The sequence below is a fragment of the Heliangelus exortis genome, chromosome 1 (assembly GCF_036169615.1).
Source record: "Heliangelus exortis chromosome 1, bHelExo1.hap1, whole genome shotgun sequence".
Classification (NCBI taxonomy): Eukaryota; Metazoa; Chordata; class Aves; order Apodiformes; family Trochilidae; genus Heliangelus; species Heliangelus exortis.
Window position 1 is genome coordinate 102,496,668 of NC_092422.1, and position 12,452 is coordinate 102,509,119.

Below are 12,452 nucleotides of genomic sequence, written 5' to 3' on the forward strand. Positions count from 1 at the left end.
TACCAGCAACACTTTGGCTGTATCTTCATTCCACAGATTATATAGATGAGAGGTCAGGTTAAGAACAAGACATCCTGCTTCCACTCACCTGGCCATTCTCTCCTGCAATTATTTTTGCCAATTCAAAGCATACATTAGGTACTTTTCAATAAGAATGATACCAGTTTTGTTTGACCTTGCCTTGCTTTTCACCAGCATTGCATTAACAGTGTTGTTTTATAGACTTCTTTCCTCCTCCAAAAGCCAGCAAAATATCTCACATTTATAATTGCTTTATAAATGGGACTTCATCCCGCACATATTTTATATGTAGTAATAGCAGCATGCAATTCCTTTTGCTTGGTTCATCTTACTAACATAGAACAAAATTTCACTGAATTCATAATATTGCTCTGGAACTGATACATACTGTATATTTACACACCAATATGTTTTATGGAAATGAACACATTTCTTCTCAGGAGCATATTTTCAAACTTCAATTGCTCTTTACCAAAGCCAATTTTTTTTTCAAACAAAAAAAAAAAAAAGCAATGCGTTCCATGTCTATACATTTTTATTCATGCCAATATATTTTCACAGTTGGATAGACTTAACTAAATTAGTAGTTACAGTATTTGTTCAAAGCAATGCATTTTTGCTGGCATCTGGTGAGTGATTGTTAACCAATTTTATTATTTTTTTTATTTTAGGAATCAGCTTCAACCAGACCCACATCATTTAAAACAATAGCAACTCACCTCCACCACACAAAATTTCTCAACCAAAATAAACAGAACTCAAACTCTTCTATTCTAGTTGCTGAGGTATGGTAAAGGGGTAATGTAAAGTGCAAACACACAGAGTCTGGTCAAGATATCTCTGATCTCTGGTTTCCACATAAGCCTGTAGTAGTACACTGGGCAGGGAAATGCACTTTCTCTGATGATACATGTTGCTGTCTGAATCCCAGGGAAGCCATTCTGCCACTTTCAGGTTGAAGGTGGCAAATACATGAATTAAGGACTTGCTACTGCAAGAGATGGATGTTATCCAAACAGGTATTTGTTCAAGGCTGGGTGGCAGCTGCATCAGGGGTTTATCACAATGCTTTTGAACTGAAGCATGTAAATAAGTCTCACTTTCCAAATTACTATTTTAAATGTGACGGTGGATGCTTATCAGTATTGCAAGTCATGATAGAATAAGTCTCTAACTTCTGTCACAGCTTGCCTTCTCCATACCTTCTTTCCTGCAATGCTTTTGGCTGTGGTTAGAACTCTGCAGTCATATTTTGACTACTCCTTGACTAACCCCTAGATTATACAAAATTTACTTTAAAATACACATTATAAAAAATAAGCATTGACCACTGATGCTATTAAAGAGCATAATTAAAATCATTATTGTCCCTTCAGATTTTGCTTGTCTTTCGAGGCAAACTTTAGAGGTAGATTGACCCAAAACAACATAGATGGATACTTGCAGAGGACGTGGAGTTTAGCTTTTCAGGAAGAAGCCTGGGGTTTTTTTTGATCAGGAGAAAAAAAAGAGCACAAGCAAATTAACAGACCATGTGGTGGGCCAGGACATGAAGCAGTTACTGATCTGAGCTCTCTATTAGGGCTGCACACATTTCCATTAACTCTTCACTGACACAGGTGAAATGTATGCTGTCTAGAAAAGGATGAACAGGAAATAATTCAGAGAAAACTACTAAGCAAGCTGTCTTCTCTTCTAGGTGAAGGGTTTGATGTGTTAGCTTTTGAGTAAACACAAAGAAGAAATAAAGTATGAGGTGGGAGAATACAATGTAATATCTATGCTGAAAGTGTAGGGAAAGCTGGACAACTTGCTATTTACCAATTCAGAAAGAGGAAAGGTTTTTTTTACTCTTTCTGAATCTTGCTTGCAGATTAATTTTTTTTCCTTTCTTTAGCATTTGGGATTTTTCTAAGTATCACCTTGATGGATATCAAGATAACAGAACAGCATTTTTCTGGTTCTGATAAAATATTTACATCATACATCTGGTTTTCAGTGTTGATCAGGTTATATTTTAGGGTAGTACTTTTTACTCTGTTCTGAATTGTACTTTCTGAAGTGTCCATGTCCCCTAGAAATAACTGTCTAGAAATAATGAAGCTTTTGGCCATTCTGTGTGTGAGCTCCAGCTCCACAGACCAATTACAAAGTTCTGTTCCATTTATGTTTGGTTTAGCTGTGAGCTGACACTGAATGTCATAAGATGTGATTCTACATTTACACAAGCTGTCAAATTATCACAGCTGCAATAATTGAAAGAAGCATGACATCATATCTGGCAGTTCTAATGATTTTAAACATATCTTTCAGATTTATATTTGTTCAAATAAACCAGGGGCCTTAGGGTGGCATTTTTTTCTTTTTGAAAAATGGACAGATAATTCATTTCAGCACATGCAGCAAAAAACCTTATAATCCACTGCAGTATTTTATTGGTGGAGCTTGAACCCTGGGTTTAATTTTCTAAGGTTTACTTAAAATTTTTGCTGTGTAATGAAGAGGAGTACCTACTTCCTACCAACATGCCACTTGCTCATTACAGATCTACTTGAGCCAAGAGAAATTGGTTGAGAACCAGCATTTCTGGTTATGCTTTTTACATGGTGAGTGATGTAATGTCCATGTTACTGGGTTCTTGGGAGGAGAATGTCAGCTGGTGTTTCCAAACACACAGATCAGCTTTTCCAAATGTATTAATGGGGCCAAGACTTGGAATCCCTCGTGATGTACAGACAGGAACCTAATCCCTACACTTGCCAGAGGACCTCTTTTCACAGCTTCTAATCACTAACCTGGGAAGACACCTGTATCTTTCCTACAATGCTTCCTGTAACAAGAACACAACCAAGTATGTTTTGTCAAAAGTGCAGAGCTGTCACTTATCGTAATTAATACAAAAGCACTTCAGGTTGAATTTCAGTCCTGTTTTAGTGAAGAGTTTAAAATACTTATTTTGCCAGAACTGGTCTTTAATGTACATGATGTTTATTGGATACAAAATCATACAAACAATGTAACATTAAAATGTAACTCTGAAATTTGATTCTGTACTGTGCTTGGACTTTTTTTTTTGAGATGGAGGAGGAGAACTCATTGTAAATTCTGATGCATTCTCAACTGTTGCTAGGCATAATCATTACTTGCTACCAAATGAAGTAGAAGATACAGCTGCAGAATACCTAACTTCCCAGATTCCCCCCTAGTGCAAGTTCATTAAGGTAAAGTTGACAACTGTTAGCACTTCCTTAATGATCTGAGACTTTGCAGCCTTTGAAGAAAGGAGCTTTAAAAGAGCTTTCCTCTCCTATAGATATGTAAGACTATTTATCACTTGTTTATGTCAGTAAAGTTCTTTGGTGTTAAAGAACAGGACATCAAGGTGGAAATACAGAGATGTACCATGGAAAACATATTGCATCATGTTGGAGAACAAACAGAAACAGAAGAGAACTAGAAGTGGAGAAAGACTTGATCACTGTAAGCATTTGGGTGCAGGGGATTCTTGTTTTCTCTAAGATGAGGCAACACAATTCATTCTGTAGTGATATACAGACAGGTCCAGTAACTTAAAGTGTTCTGATTTCACTAAGAGGTTTTGGCAAAGGGTGAATAATACCGTGCTAAACACCAAATAAGCAAACACGAAGAAGTAGCTTGCCTCCTTAGACTTCTTACATTCAGTGTTTTACCTTTTGGACCGCAAGCAATTGAGGACTACCAGCTGAATGCTACAAACCCTCACAAAGAAAGCTTTCAAATGAAAAAACCGAAAACAACAAAACAAGAAAAACTTTTTTCCAGGCCATTTAGAGTCCAGGCAACACTGCAACAATTCCAGACAGTTCCTGATTGCCATTGTTTGGGTAACTCAAGGGGAGCTGGTCTTATTGCTACTGTGGTGAAGGAAGCACTACGTCTTAAGCTCCGAGGATACAGGCGATTCAGCAATTCTTTCCTTCCATCTGCTGCTTTCAGGGAGACGGCAGTAAAAGCGGAAGGACGAGAAGTTGCTTTACAGCTCCCTTGCAAGGACCGGAGCAAACCGGCTGAGTCCTTTCCACAGCTCTCTAACCCCGACCCCATCACGCCGGTACTTCACCCCCTTTTTCCCCAGCCGGCCGTACGGAGGAGCGGCGCGGCGACCGCCTGCCATCTGAGCAGGGCGGGCGGGACGCCTGCCACGGTGGTGAGGGCCGAGCACCCTTTCTCCGTTCCCGGCGAGCTGCCCGCGGCTCCGCGGCAGCCGGCGAGGACTCCGGATGTGCGCTAACGTGCTCGTCCCACGACCCCGCCACGGCTGTACCTCGCCTCCGCTGCCCGGCATCGCCTGCCCGAAGGCTCCGGGCCCCGCCGCTCCCGGGGCTCTCCCGCAGAGCGCAATCGGCCGTTAACGGTCACGCCCGGGCGGGCTTCCGGGGCTCTAGGGGCCGGGGTGGCCGGCGAGGCACACCTGCCGCTCCCTCCCGGGAACCCGAGCGTCTCCCGCCCGCCGCCCCGGGGCGATGCCGCTTCCCCTCAGGTTCCCGCTGCCGCCGGGCACCCCCGCGTCTCCCCGGGTGCGCCGCCGGCTGCTACTTCAGGACCGGGACTGGACAGCGCCTCGACTCCCGCCCCCGCCTCCCTCCGCTCGCTCACCGCCTATTGGCTGGAGAAGCCGCCGCGGAGCCGGGTCTCCCGGCGATTGGGACGCGGCGGATGCCACTCAGCGAGGCGGGCGGCAGGGTCTGGCACCTGGCTGAGGAACGCCCCTTTGTTTTGTAACCTGGAGTCTGGCACCTCCCCTGCCACCGCCCCATTGGCCGTGCGGCCCAACCCGGGGACTTTCTATTGGAGGGGGACCTCCCCCTCCGCTCGTCACACGCCCACCTGAGGGGGCGGTCCGGCGGTCCGGAGGCGGTCCGGGCCGGTGGGGGTGCGGCCACGGCACAGGGAGGGCCGGGGTGTGGCGACAGGGGCGGGGAGGGGGGCGCGGCTCCCGGCAGAAAGGGACGGGGCGGGCGACGGGGGCGGGGCGAGGCCAGGGGAGCCTCGCAAGCAGAGATTGCCCTTGTGTCTCGAGCCGGGAAGCGGCGGGGAACGGAGAGAAGAGGAGCAGTCTCCCCGTGCGCCGCGGCAGCCCTCCCCCCCCCGCCCGCCAGCGGGACGGGACGGGACGGGACGGGAGAGGCGAAGCGAGCCGACGGACGGACGGACGGACACGCCGGCAGCAGCAAGGGGAGCCAGAGGGGGCACCCGGCACCGCTCCGCGGGGGGAACCTGAACCTGCCCAGCAGCGCCGGAGGCAGCGGAGAGAGCCGCTCCCCCTTCCTCATCCTCCTCCTCCCTCCCCAATCCACCCCCGCGACCCTGGTCCTCCTTCTCCTCCTCACCCCACTGGATACAGCGAGGGAGACACTGCGGCGGAGGCGGCGGCGGCGGCGGCGGCGGCTCCTGCGGGGGGAAGGAAGCGCCCGGAGAGCGGAGCGGCGGGAGGCTGCGGATCTGCGTGCCTGGCGCCCACCCAGCCCGAGGGGAGCCCCCAGGATGCGGCTGAAGCCCGGCGCGCTCCTGCGCTTCTACAGCCTCTGCGGGATCCTCGTACAAGGTACCGCCTTCTCCCCACCCCTGCCCCGCGTGCGGGTAGGGAGGGTGGGACCCGGGGGGCACCAACGCGGCCCGGGGCATCCTCGGCCCCCTGCCCACTCCCCGCCCCTCCCCCCCTCCGCCCCGCTCCTGACCCTCTACCTCCCTTGCCGCTCTGCCGGCTCCCGTCCCCCCCCTCCCCCTTCGCCACCCGCTCCTCTCCGGGCGCCCCCAGCCTCTCGCTCGGGTAGCGCTATCCAGCGCTAAAGCGCCGCACGGTTGTTAACCCTTCCTGCCCTTCCTCTGTCAGCCGCTTCCCGCCCTCGTTCGCCCTCCGCTCCCACTCCCACCCCCCACGCCGCCGCCAGTCGCTCGCCATGCCCTGCAGCCACCCCTTCAACTCCCCGTCACCTCCCCGCTCGCCCGCCGCAAACGCGTCTTCGAAAGTGCGAGTGCAGCCGCAGCGTGTGAGCTGTTGCAACAACATCCCGGGGAAACGTGTGGGCTCCAGCCGTGCCTCCCCTGCGGGGGTACGGGAGGGGGTGGCGAGGAGGGGGGGGAAGGGGTTGTCCGTGCCTCGCTGCCTCCTCCGCCGAGAATGCGTGTCTGTATGTAAGGTAAAGAATATATACGTAGGGTAATCGAGTGAGCCAGGGGTTCGAAAGCGGATCCCTGCTTCAGGCGGCTCATCCTGCAGCTAGTTTCCAGACTGGATGTATTCCTCTCCCTCCGCCCCACCGCCGCCTTCTCGCCCGCCGTACACCTAATTAAGGTTATCCGTCCAAGGCAAAGGTAGCGGCCGCCCCGGAGGGAAATCCGCGGCACGTTGCTGTCGTGCCGGTGACCGCCGCGTCTGCCTGCGGGAGATCTTCCCCCTCGCGTCTCCCACTCGAGGGGAAGGCATCCAAGCCGGGGGCACTGCGCTGCCGCCCAGAGTTTGCCCCCTCAGCGGCGGCAGGATGGCGGCACAGCCCCCCCCCACCCCCCACCTCCCTCGGCCCTGCGGGGCCCGGGCGGGCTGGGGCGGGGCGGTTAACGGCCGGGCGGCAGGGTCGGGCAAGGCGGCAGCGGCAGGAGCGGCCCCGGCGGGAGTAAACGGGGTCAGGGAGCCACCGCGCAGCAACTCGCTGGCGGGCACCGAGTCCGAGTCCTCAGGGCGGCTGCGGGGTGGGGGGGGGAAGGCGGCGGGGCCTCTCTCTGTCCGTCCCTCGCTCGGCGTGCGGGGTGTTTCAGTTTGGGAGGGAGACGCCAAGAGATGATTAAGCTTAGTGACCTTGTAAGATAATTTTTTATCCCCTCTTTTCTTTTTCTTTCTTTTTTTTTTTTTTTTTTTTCCCTTTTTATTTCCCTCCCGCCCCATTCGCTTGCCGCCGTCGTGCCATTTCGCGTCAAGTTTAATATATTTCGCGTTTCCCTCGGCTGCGTCATGTTTCGGGCGATCTCCGGAGGGAGCAGCGGCTGGCAGCCCGCAGCGGGAGCGGAGGCAGCGCGGCAACCCGGGTGCCCGAAACACATGAGCCTCACCTCCCCACCCCTCCGCCCCCCTAACCCCATCCTCTTCCCCCCCCCTCCGCATCAGTCAGAAACCTCCCTGTGCCCCCGCGCCACCTCCCGAGGAAATTACCGGTGGTGGAGGCGAGAATGAAGAGGAGGGGGGTGCGCTTGGCAACTGCGAAGAGCAGTTACATCGGGCAGATTATTTGTATTCTTTACCGATGTTTGAGTTACCCTGTACGTCAGTGCACAAGGAGCTGCTGTGTTGGTGCTATACAGGATTATTTATTGGGGCATGTGTGGCGGGCTGCACCTGGGGGTTGGCTTCTCTCTGCCTTTTACATTTCCCTGTGAATTGTCAATTCATTGCCCCGCAAAGCATGGGAGGGGGTGTGGGGGGGGAGAGGTTGGAGCCTGGACTGACTTTCTGTCACCAATAAAATCGGGGCTGCTGCTGTAGGAGGAGGATTTGATCTTTCCTTGGATGCAATCAGCTGCATTCAGCGCATCGCAGTTTTGAGAGTAAACCAGTGATTAAAAACAGTCATGTCTTTCACAGCAGTTTAGGGACTGTGCCAGGCAAAATGTAACTCTGTGAACTGCATCAGGTAAAAAACATGTTGCGAGAACAGGGGCGTAATACAAATCTGACTGTGACTGTGTGAAAATAACTAGATTTGGCCTGCCCTTGCAGATGGGGAAAAGCAATGCTTAACATCTTACCCAGCTTGCCCTCAGTGTGTATAAAACACCCCCTTCTTTTCAGCTTCTCATGCAATTTTTTTTTTTTTTTCAGCTTTTGATTAAAACCACAATTAGAAATACTTAGGCACTCCAGCAGAGTGCTGTTTCAGGAGGCAGTCCTTGCTTGGGCACTATTAAAAAGAGAAAAAAAGAGGATGTAAAGAACCTGTAAACCTCAGACAGGACCAAGAGGAAATAATTTCTACTATCCTTTTCTCCTAAAGTGAAGGAGAATAGAAAAGAAGATGGATAAATATCTTCCTGGAGAAGGCTGTCCTGAATAGTGACTATACTTAACAGAACATAAAATTATTTTGGTCCGTCTCTCAGTGCTACTTCACAAACGTTTTCTCAGTTTCTGCCATTCACTTGTGCTCAACTAGCAGATGCAATTATCATACTAGACAGCTTAGGCAGCTTTATACCTGTGTTTAAAAGTATTTTTTCCTGTTGGCTTGGTTTGCTTCCCCAAACTGTATTGTGAAGTGGCTCAACGGATTTATTAGATTCCTCCAATTTTCTGTTTGTGGGCCGTGGGATTCAGAGGGTTTTTGACAGCTCTGTATGCGAGTAAGATCTTTGTTCTGAGGGTTCAAAGCACTTCTGGATTGTAACTTAGGATGGCTCCTGTTAGTGGAACTGAAGCTAATTAAGTTTAAAGACAAGGTGACAAAATCAGGGTGTCTTATGTCCTGTGTGGAAGTGTGCCTTTCTGGCATGATCTGTGGAGAGACTTGCTTAAGGAATCTGTGCTGATTATTGATGAAGAATCATCAGCTGAGGAAAGAGGACATAGAGTAATGCTTCTCAGCTTCTGCCTGGAATAACATTAACAGCAAGCAGTCTCTTCAGAAAGGAGGCAAAGAAGAAGTAAAAGAGCCCAGTGTCAACTGCTTGCTGTGAAAGGGGAGCGATGGAGGTGGAGGAGGGTGTAATAACATGTTGAGCTGAGAAGTGGTTTGTCAGCTGAGTTTGAGTATGATAATAGTTTGCTCTGCCCTCTCCAGCGTTTGCTGTGAAAATAGTAGGATCTCTGGCTGCTGTTGTTCTTAGGTTGTGCACTGTAATGATTCTGGAATACTTAAATGATGTCCCAAAGGATTAAACTGTTACATACGTTTACAGTCACCCAGTCGCCCTTAGATTTTGTTTCATTCTGATTTTTTTTTTACTGCTTCATGAATTTAGGCTTCCTTAGACAAAAGTTTGAGGACAACATATATTAAAATAACTCAAGTACATCATCCAAGCCATTTTTATGCAACCTGAAAAGTAAGCTTATTGTAAAAGGTTATCACATGAGAAACTGTAATACTAAAAATAGTCTTGTTGGATTCACAGAATACAGATACGGGTTAAGATTATCCTGGAACTGTAGCTGCTGTAGCCCCCTGCTGTGTGATAATGTAAATGGCATCTAATGCCTTAATGTGCTCTGCCTCTGAGAAGACACTTGGACAGTGCTGTATGTGGTAGCAAATGATCTACTTTCAGTTCTCTGCCATCACCAGGCAAATCTTTCCAGTATGGTTTCTTCAGACACTTCAAATGCTTTCAACCTGCCTAGCAATGAAAATAATGTAGGGACACTGTAATTTATCTGAATCTGTGATCACTGATGCAACAAATCAGTGAAGACAGATAATTGCTTACGGGTGAGGCTTTTTTTTTTTTTTTTTTAATAAGCTCAGATCTATTACAAGCAGAAATAAAAAAGATAAAAATAGTGAGTGAATAAGCAAATCTCTACTTCTTAGGTCATCTACTTTGGCTTAAGACAGTTGTCAAACATTACTCACTAGTGTATCCACATTCTAGACATCGTTTTAAAATTTCAGTAGGATTTCTGTTAGCAAAATCGTGGCAACCCAATGCTGTATGCATAAGGATTGTCTTGACAGCTAAATTTTGTAACGCTAATATGGTGTAGAGCAGGTCATGAGCATGTTGTAATTCAGTGAGAGTAGAGACAATTACAGAGCAGAAGACCATATTTTTTTATGCAGTCTTTATTTGGAGTATTTTACAGACAAGTTGAAACATAAAATGAATCACTTTACTTTATGGTAATTGTCTTGACTTCCAACAATATCAGCAAGGTATGATTAGTAGCTGCATAAGGTTGTTCATATTTTATGATTTTTTTTGCTTGATTTCTTCATGTATTTTTATTGATAGTCATGAGAAAGCAGTTCACTGTCAGTTTTAGAACATGAAATAGCTAAACAACCCAAATTCCCACTGATGACCTCACTTCCCTGAGGTATATAGGAATCATTCGCTCTCCTAGTATTTATTACTCTTACACTCAAAATATTTTACTGAGTTTCTATCATCAGTTTAATACTAGAAAGTTTTGAAGTTTCTCGGGGAAGAAGAAAGTCTATGGAAATGTTGATCAAGAAAAGTACCTCCATGGAAACACATTTTTCATGTCTACTTTATTTTTAGGTGTTTTTTTTTTTTTTTTTTTTTTCAACTTCAGAAATGTAAAACAGTGACTCTGTTTCTGTTTTTAAATTTATTTGTCAGTTCCATTATAATGTACTATAAATGCCTTTAAGCCATAGTTTCCTATTATAGAGGTCTTAGTTCTCATAATTATCATTCTCATTACTCTGGCCTGATCCTTCTGTTGACAGACTATGCTGATTGGGATTGCCCTAACTCCACCAAAGAATTAAGCCTTTAATGTTGCTATGTAAAGACTGGGTTGCATTTTGACGGTTTTTTTACATATGCAACACAAATGGTGATTAAGTAATAGAAAACAACTTTATGTATGGTAATGACATGGACCCGGGTATCAGATAGTTGCCAAGAGAGTATTAGTGTAACCAGAGTGTGGTTGACTGTGTTAGAATGATGATTGCCTCTTCATCTATTATTTAAAAAGTAGGAATAGAAGATGCTGTCATTGTCCTCTCAATTCCCTGTTCAAGAGAAAGAAGGAATAATGAATTTTGTTTTAAAACATGAGTCTAACAGACAGCGTTAAGCCGTGACAGCCGGCTAACTCTGTTAAATTCTTTCAAAGCAGTGGAGAGTCTTCTCTAGGGAGAATGCCAGTGACATGGTTTTTACAATACAAGTTCCAAAATAAATGTGGAACAGTAAAAACTATTACACATAAGTTTAGTAGGTGTCTCCTCCGGGGTTGCCTCAATATTAAGTATGATCTTAATGAGCATATCCCTTCTTCCCAAGGAGTTTTTGAGGTATGTTTGGAAGGAAGGTAGGCAAATGTCAAATTACAGTGGCAACTTGGAAAACTATTATTTCTCTCAGGAATCTGCCCCTGAAGAACTTAGTTTTCTTCATAATGAAAGCATTTTGAAAAGAATTATTTTGAGAAATGAAGGTAGATGTCTTTGCAGACGTCCTTAATGTTGTGAGGGGTTCTTTTTGTTTGTTTGTGGGGTTTTTTTTGTTTTTTGTTTTTTTCATTTGCTTTTTTGGCGTTCTTGCTTGTTTGTTTGTTTAGTTTAGTTTTTTCTATGAGCCTGTTTGAGGATCTTTTCCCCTTCATTTAATAAATAAAAATCAAAAACAAAATCCAAACGTTTACAGTTTCTCTTATATTACATAGTAAGAGCAGGATGGGTGCTTTAAATGTCAATACTTAGCGCAATAACATAATAGCATTTTAAGGGGGGAGAAGAAGAAGTAGGGAACATTTATGTCCATGATAGAATAGTGCTTATGCTGGAGGCAGTGTTTTGCATCTTCCAGTACTTTTTTTTTTTTTTTTTTTTTTTTTTTTTCTTCCAACACTAATGTTTTACTTATAGGGCTTTTTAACATGGAGAATTTGGAACAAGCAAATAGGATTAAGTGAAGAATGTAGGTAGTTATTTTTATAGTAGATGAACTGGGAGGTTCTGCTTTCTTCCTGTAACAATGTCTGCATACCTGTAATCCTGTCTCCTTTCCCTAAGATCTGTAAGTGTGAAAAATAAAATTGTACTTGCTTCCTTTACCATCCTTTTATTTCCAAAGCAGATGTTGGAACCTATATAAGCATTATGCAGGAGTGTTTTTTCTTTAAAGTTTGGGATTTTTGAGGGAAAGACAATTTCTTCCTAGCTGAGTTGAGTTGTATCTGTCTCTTTCTAGTTTAATCAAATGGTTCTTGGAAAGTGTGAATACTTCCACAGGTTTCATGTTTTAAGTAGCAGCAAGTCACTTCTAGTATAGTTTATAGTTTTTGTAAATTAATAAATAAAATCATAAAACACTTTTCCTACTTCGTAATACTCAGTTTAGGATTTTTATTTTTTTAATACCTTAAAGAATATTAAATCACCATAGGCAGCTACTCCTCAGTTTAGAAAAATAGTTAGTATAAAATGTGTGTTGCTCCATTTGAATCCTTAAAGCTTTTTCAGAGGTGAACGTTCTGTGTTTGTATACATATGTGTACATATGAACGTTATGTATACAGATATAAAGTTCTGTTCACATAGAAATACATAACTGAACTCCTCTCCAGTGTATTCTTTGTTCTGTGGAGTTCGCAAGGTTTAGGTTATTTTTAAACAGCACATATTGTATGTGCAGTATAATGGTTATCTGCATAGTTTTGATATTCCCTCTGTGGTCATCTTTCTGTAAACAGTTTGTTGACT

At 45.7% G+C, this 12,452-nt stretch overlaps 1 protein-coding gene across 4 annotated transcripts in view; it reads left to right on the top strand.

The window, feature by feature from the left end:
- The first annotated feature begins 5,028 nt into the window (after positions 1-5,028).
- Positions 5,029-12,452, top strand: part of CADM2 (cell adhesion molecule 2) — a 619,460-nt gene continuing 612,036 nt past the window's right edge. For all 4 annotated transcript variants that reach the window (XM_071756013.1, XM_071756028.1, XM_071756019.1 and 1 more), the window contains exon 1: positions 5,029-5,608. In XM_071756013.1, the coding sequence (XP_071612114.1) occupies positions 5,548-5,608 (61 nt within the window). In that variant the 5' untranslated portion in view covers positions 5,029-5,547. The remainder of the gene's footprint in view (positions 5,609-12,452) is intronic.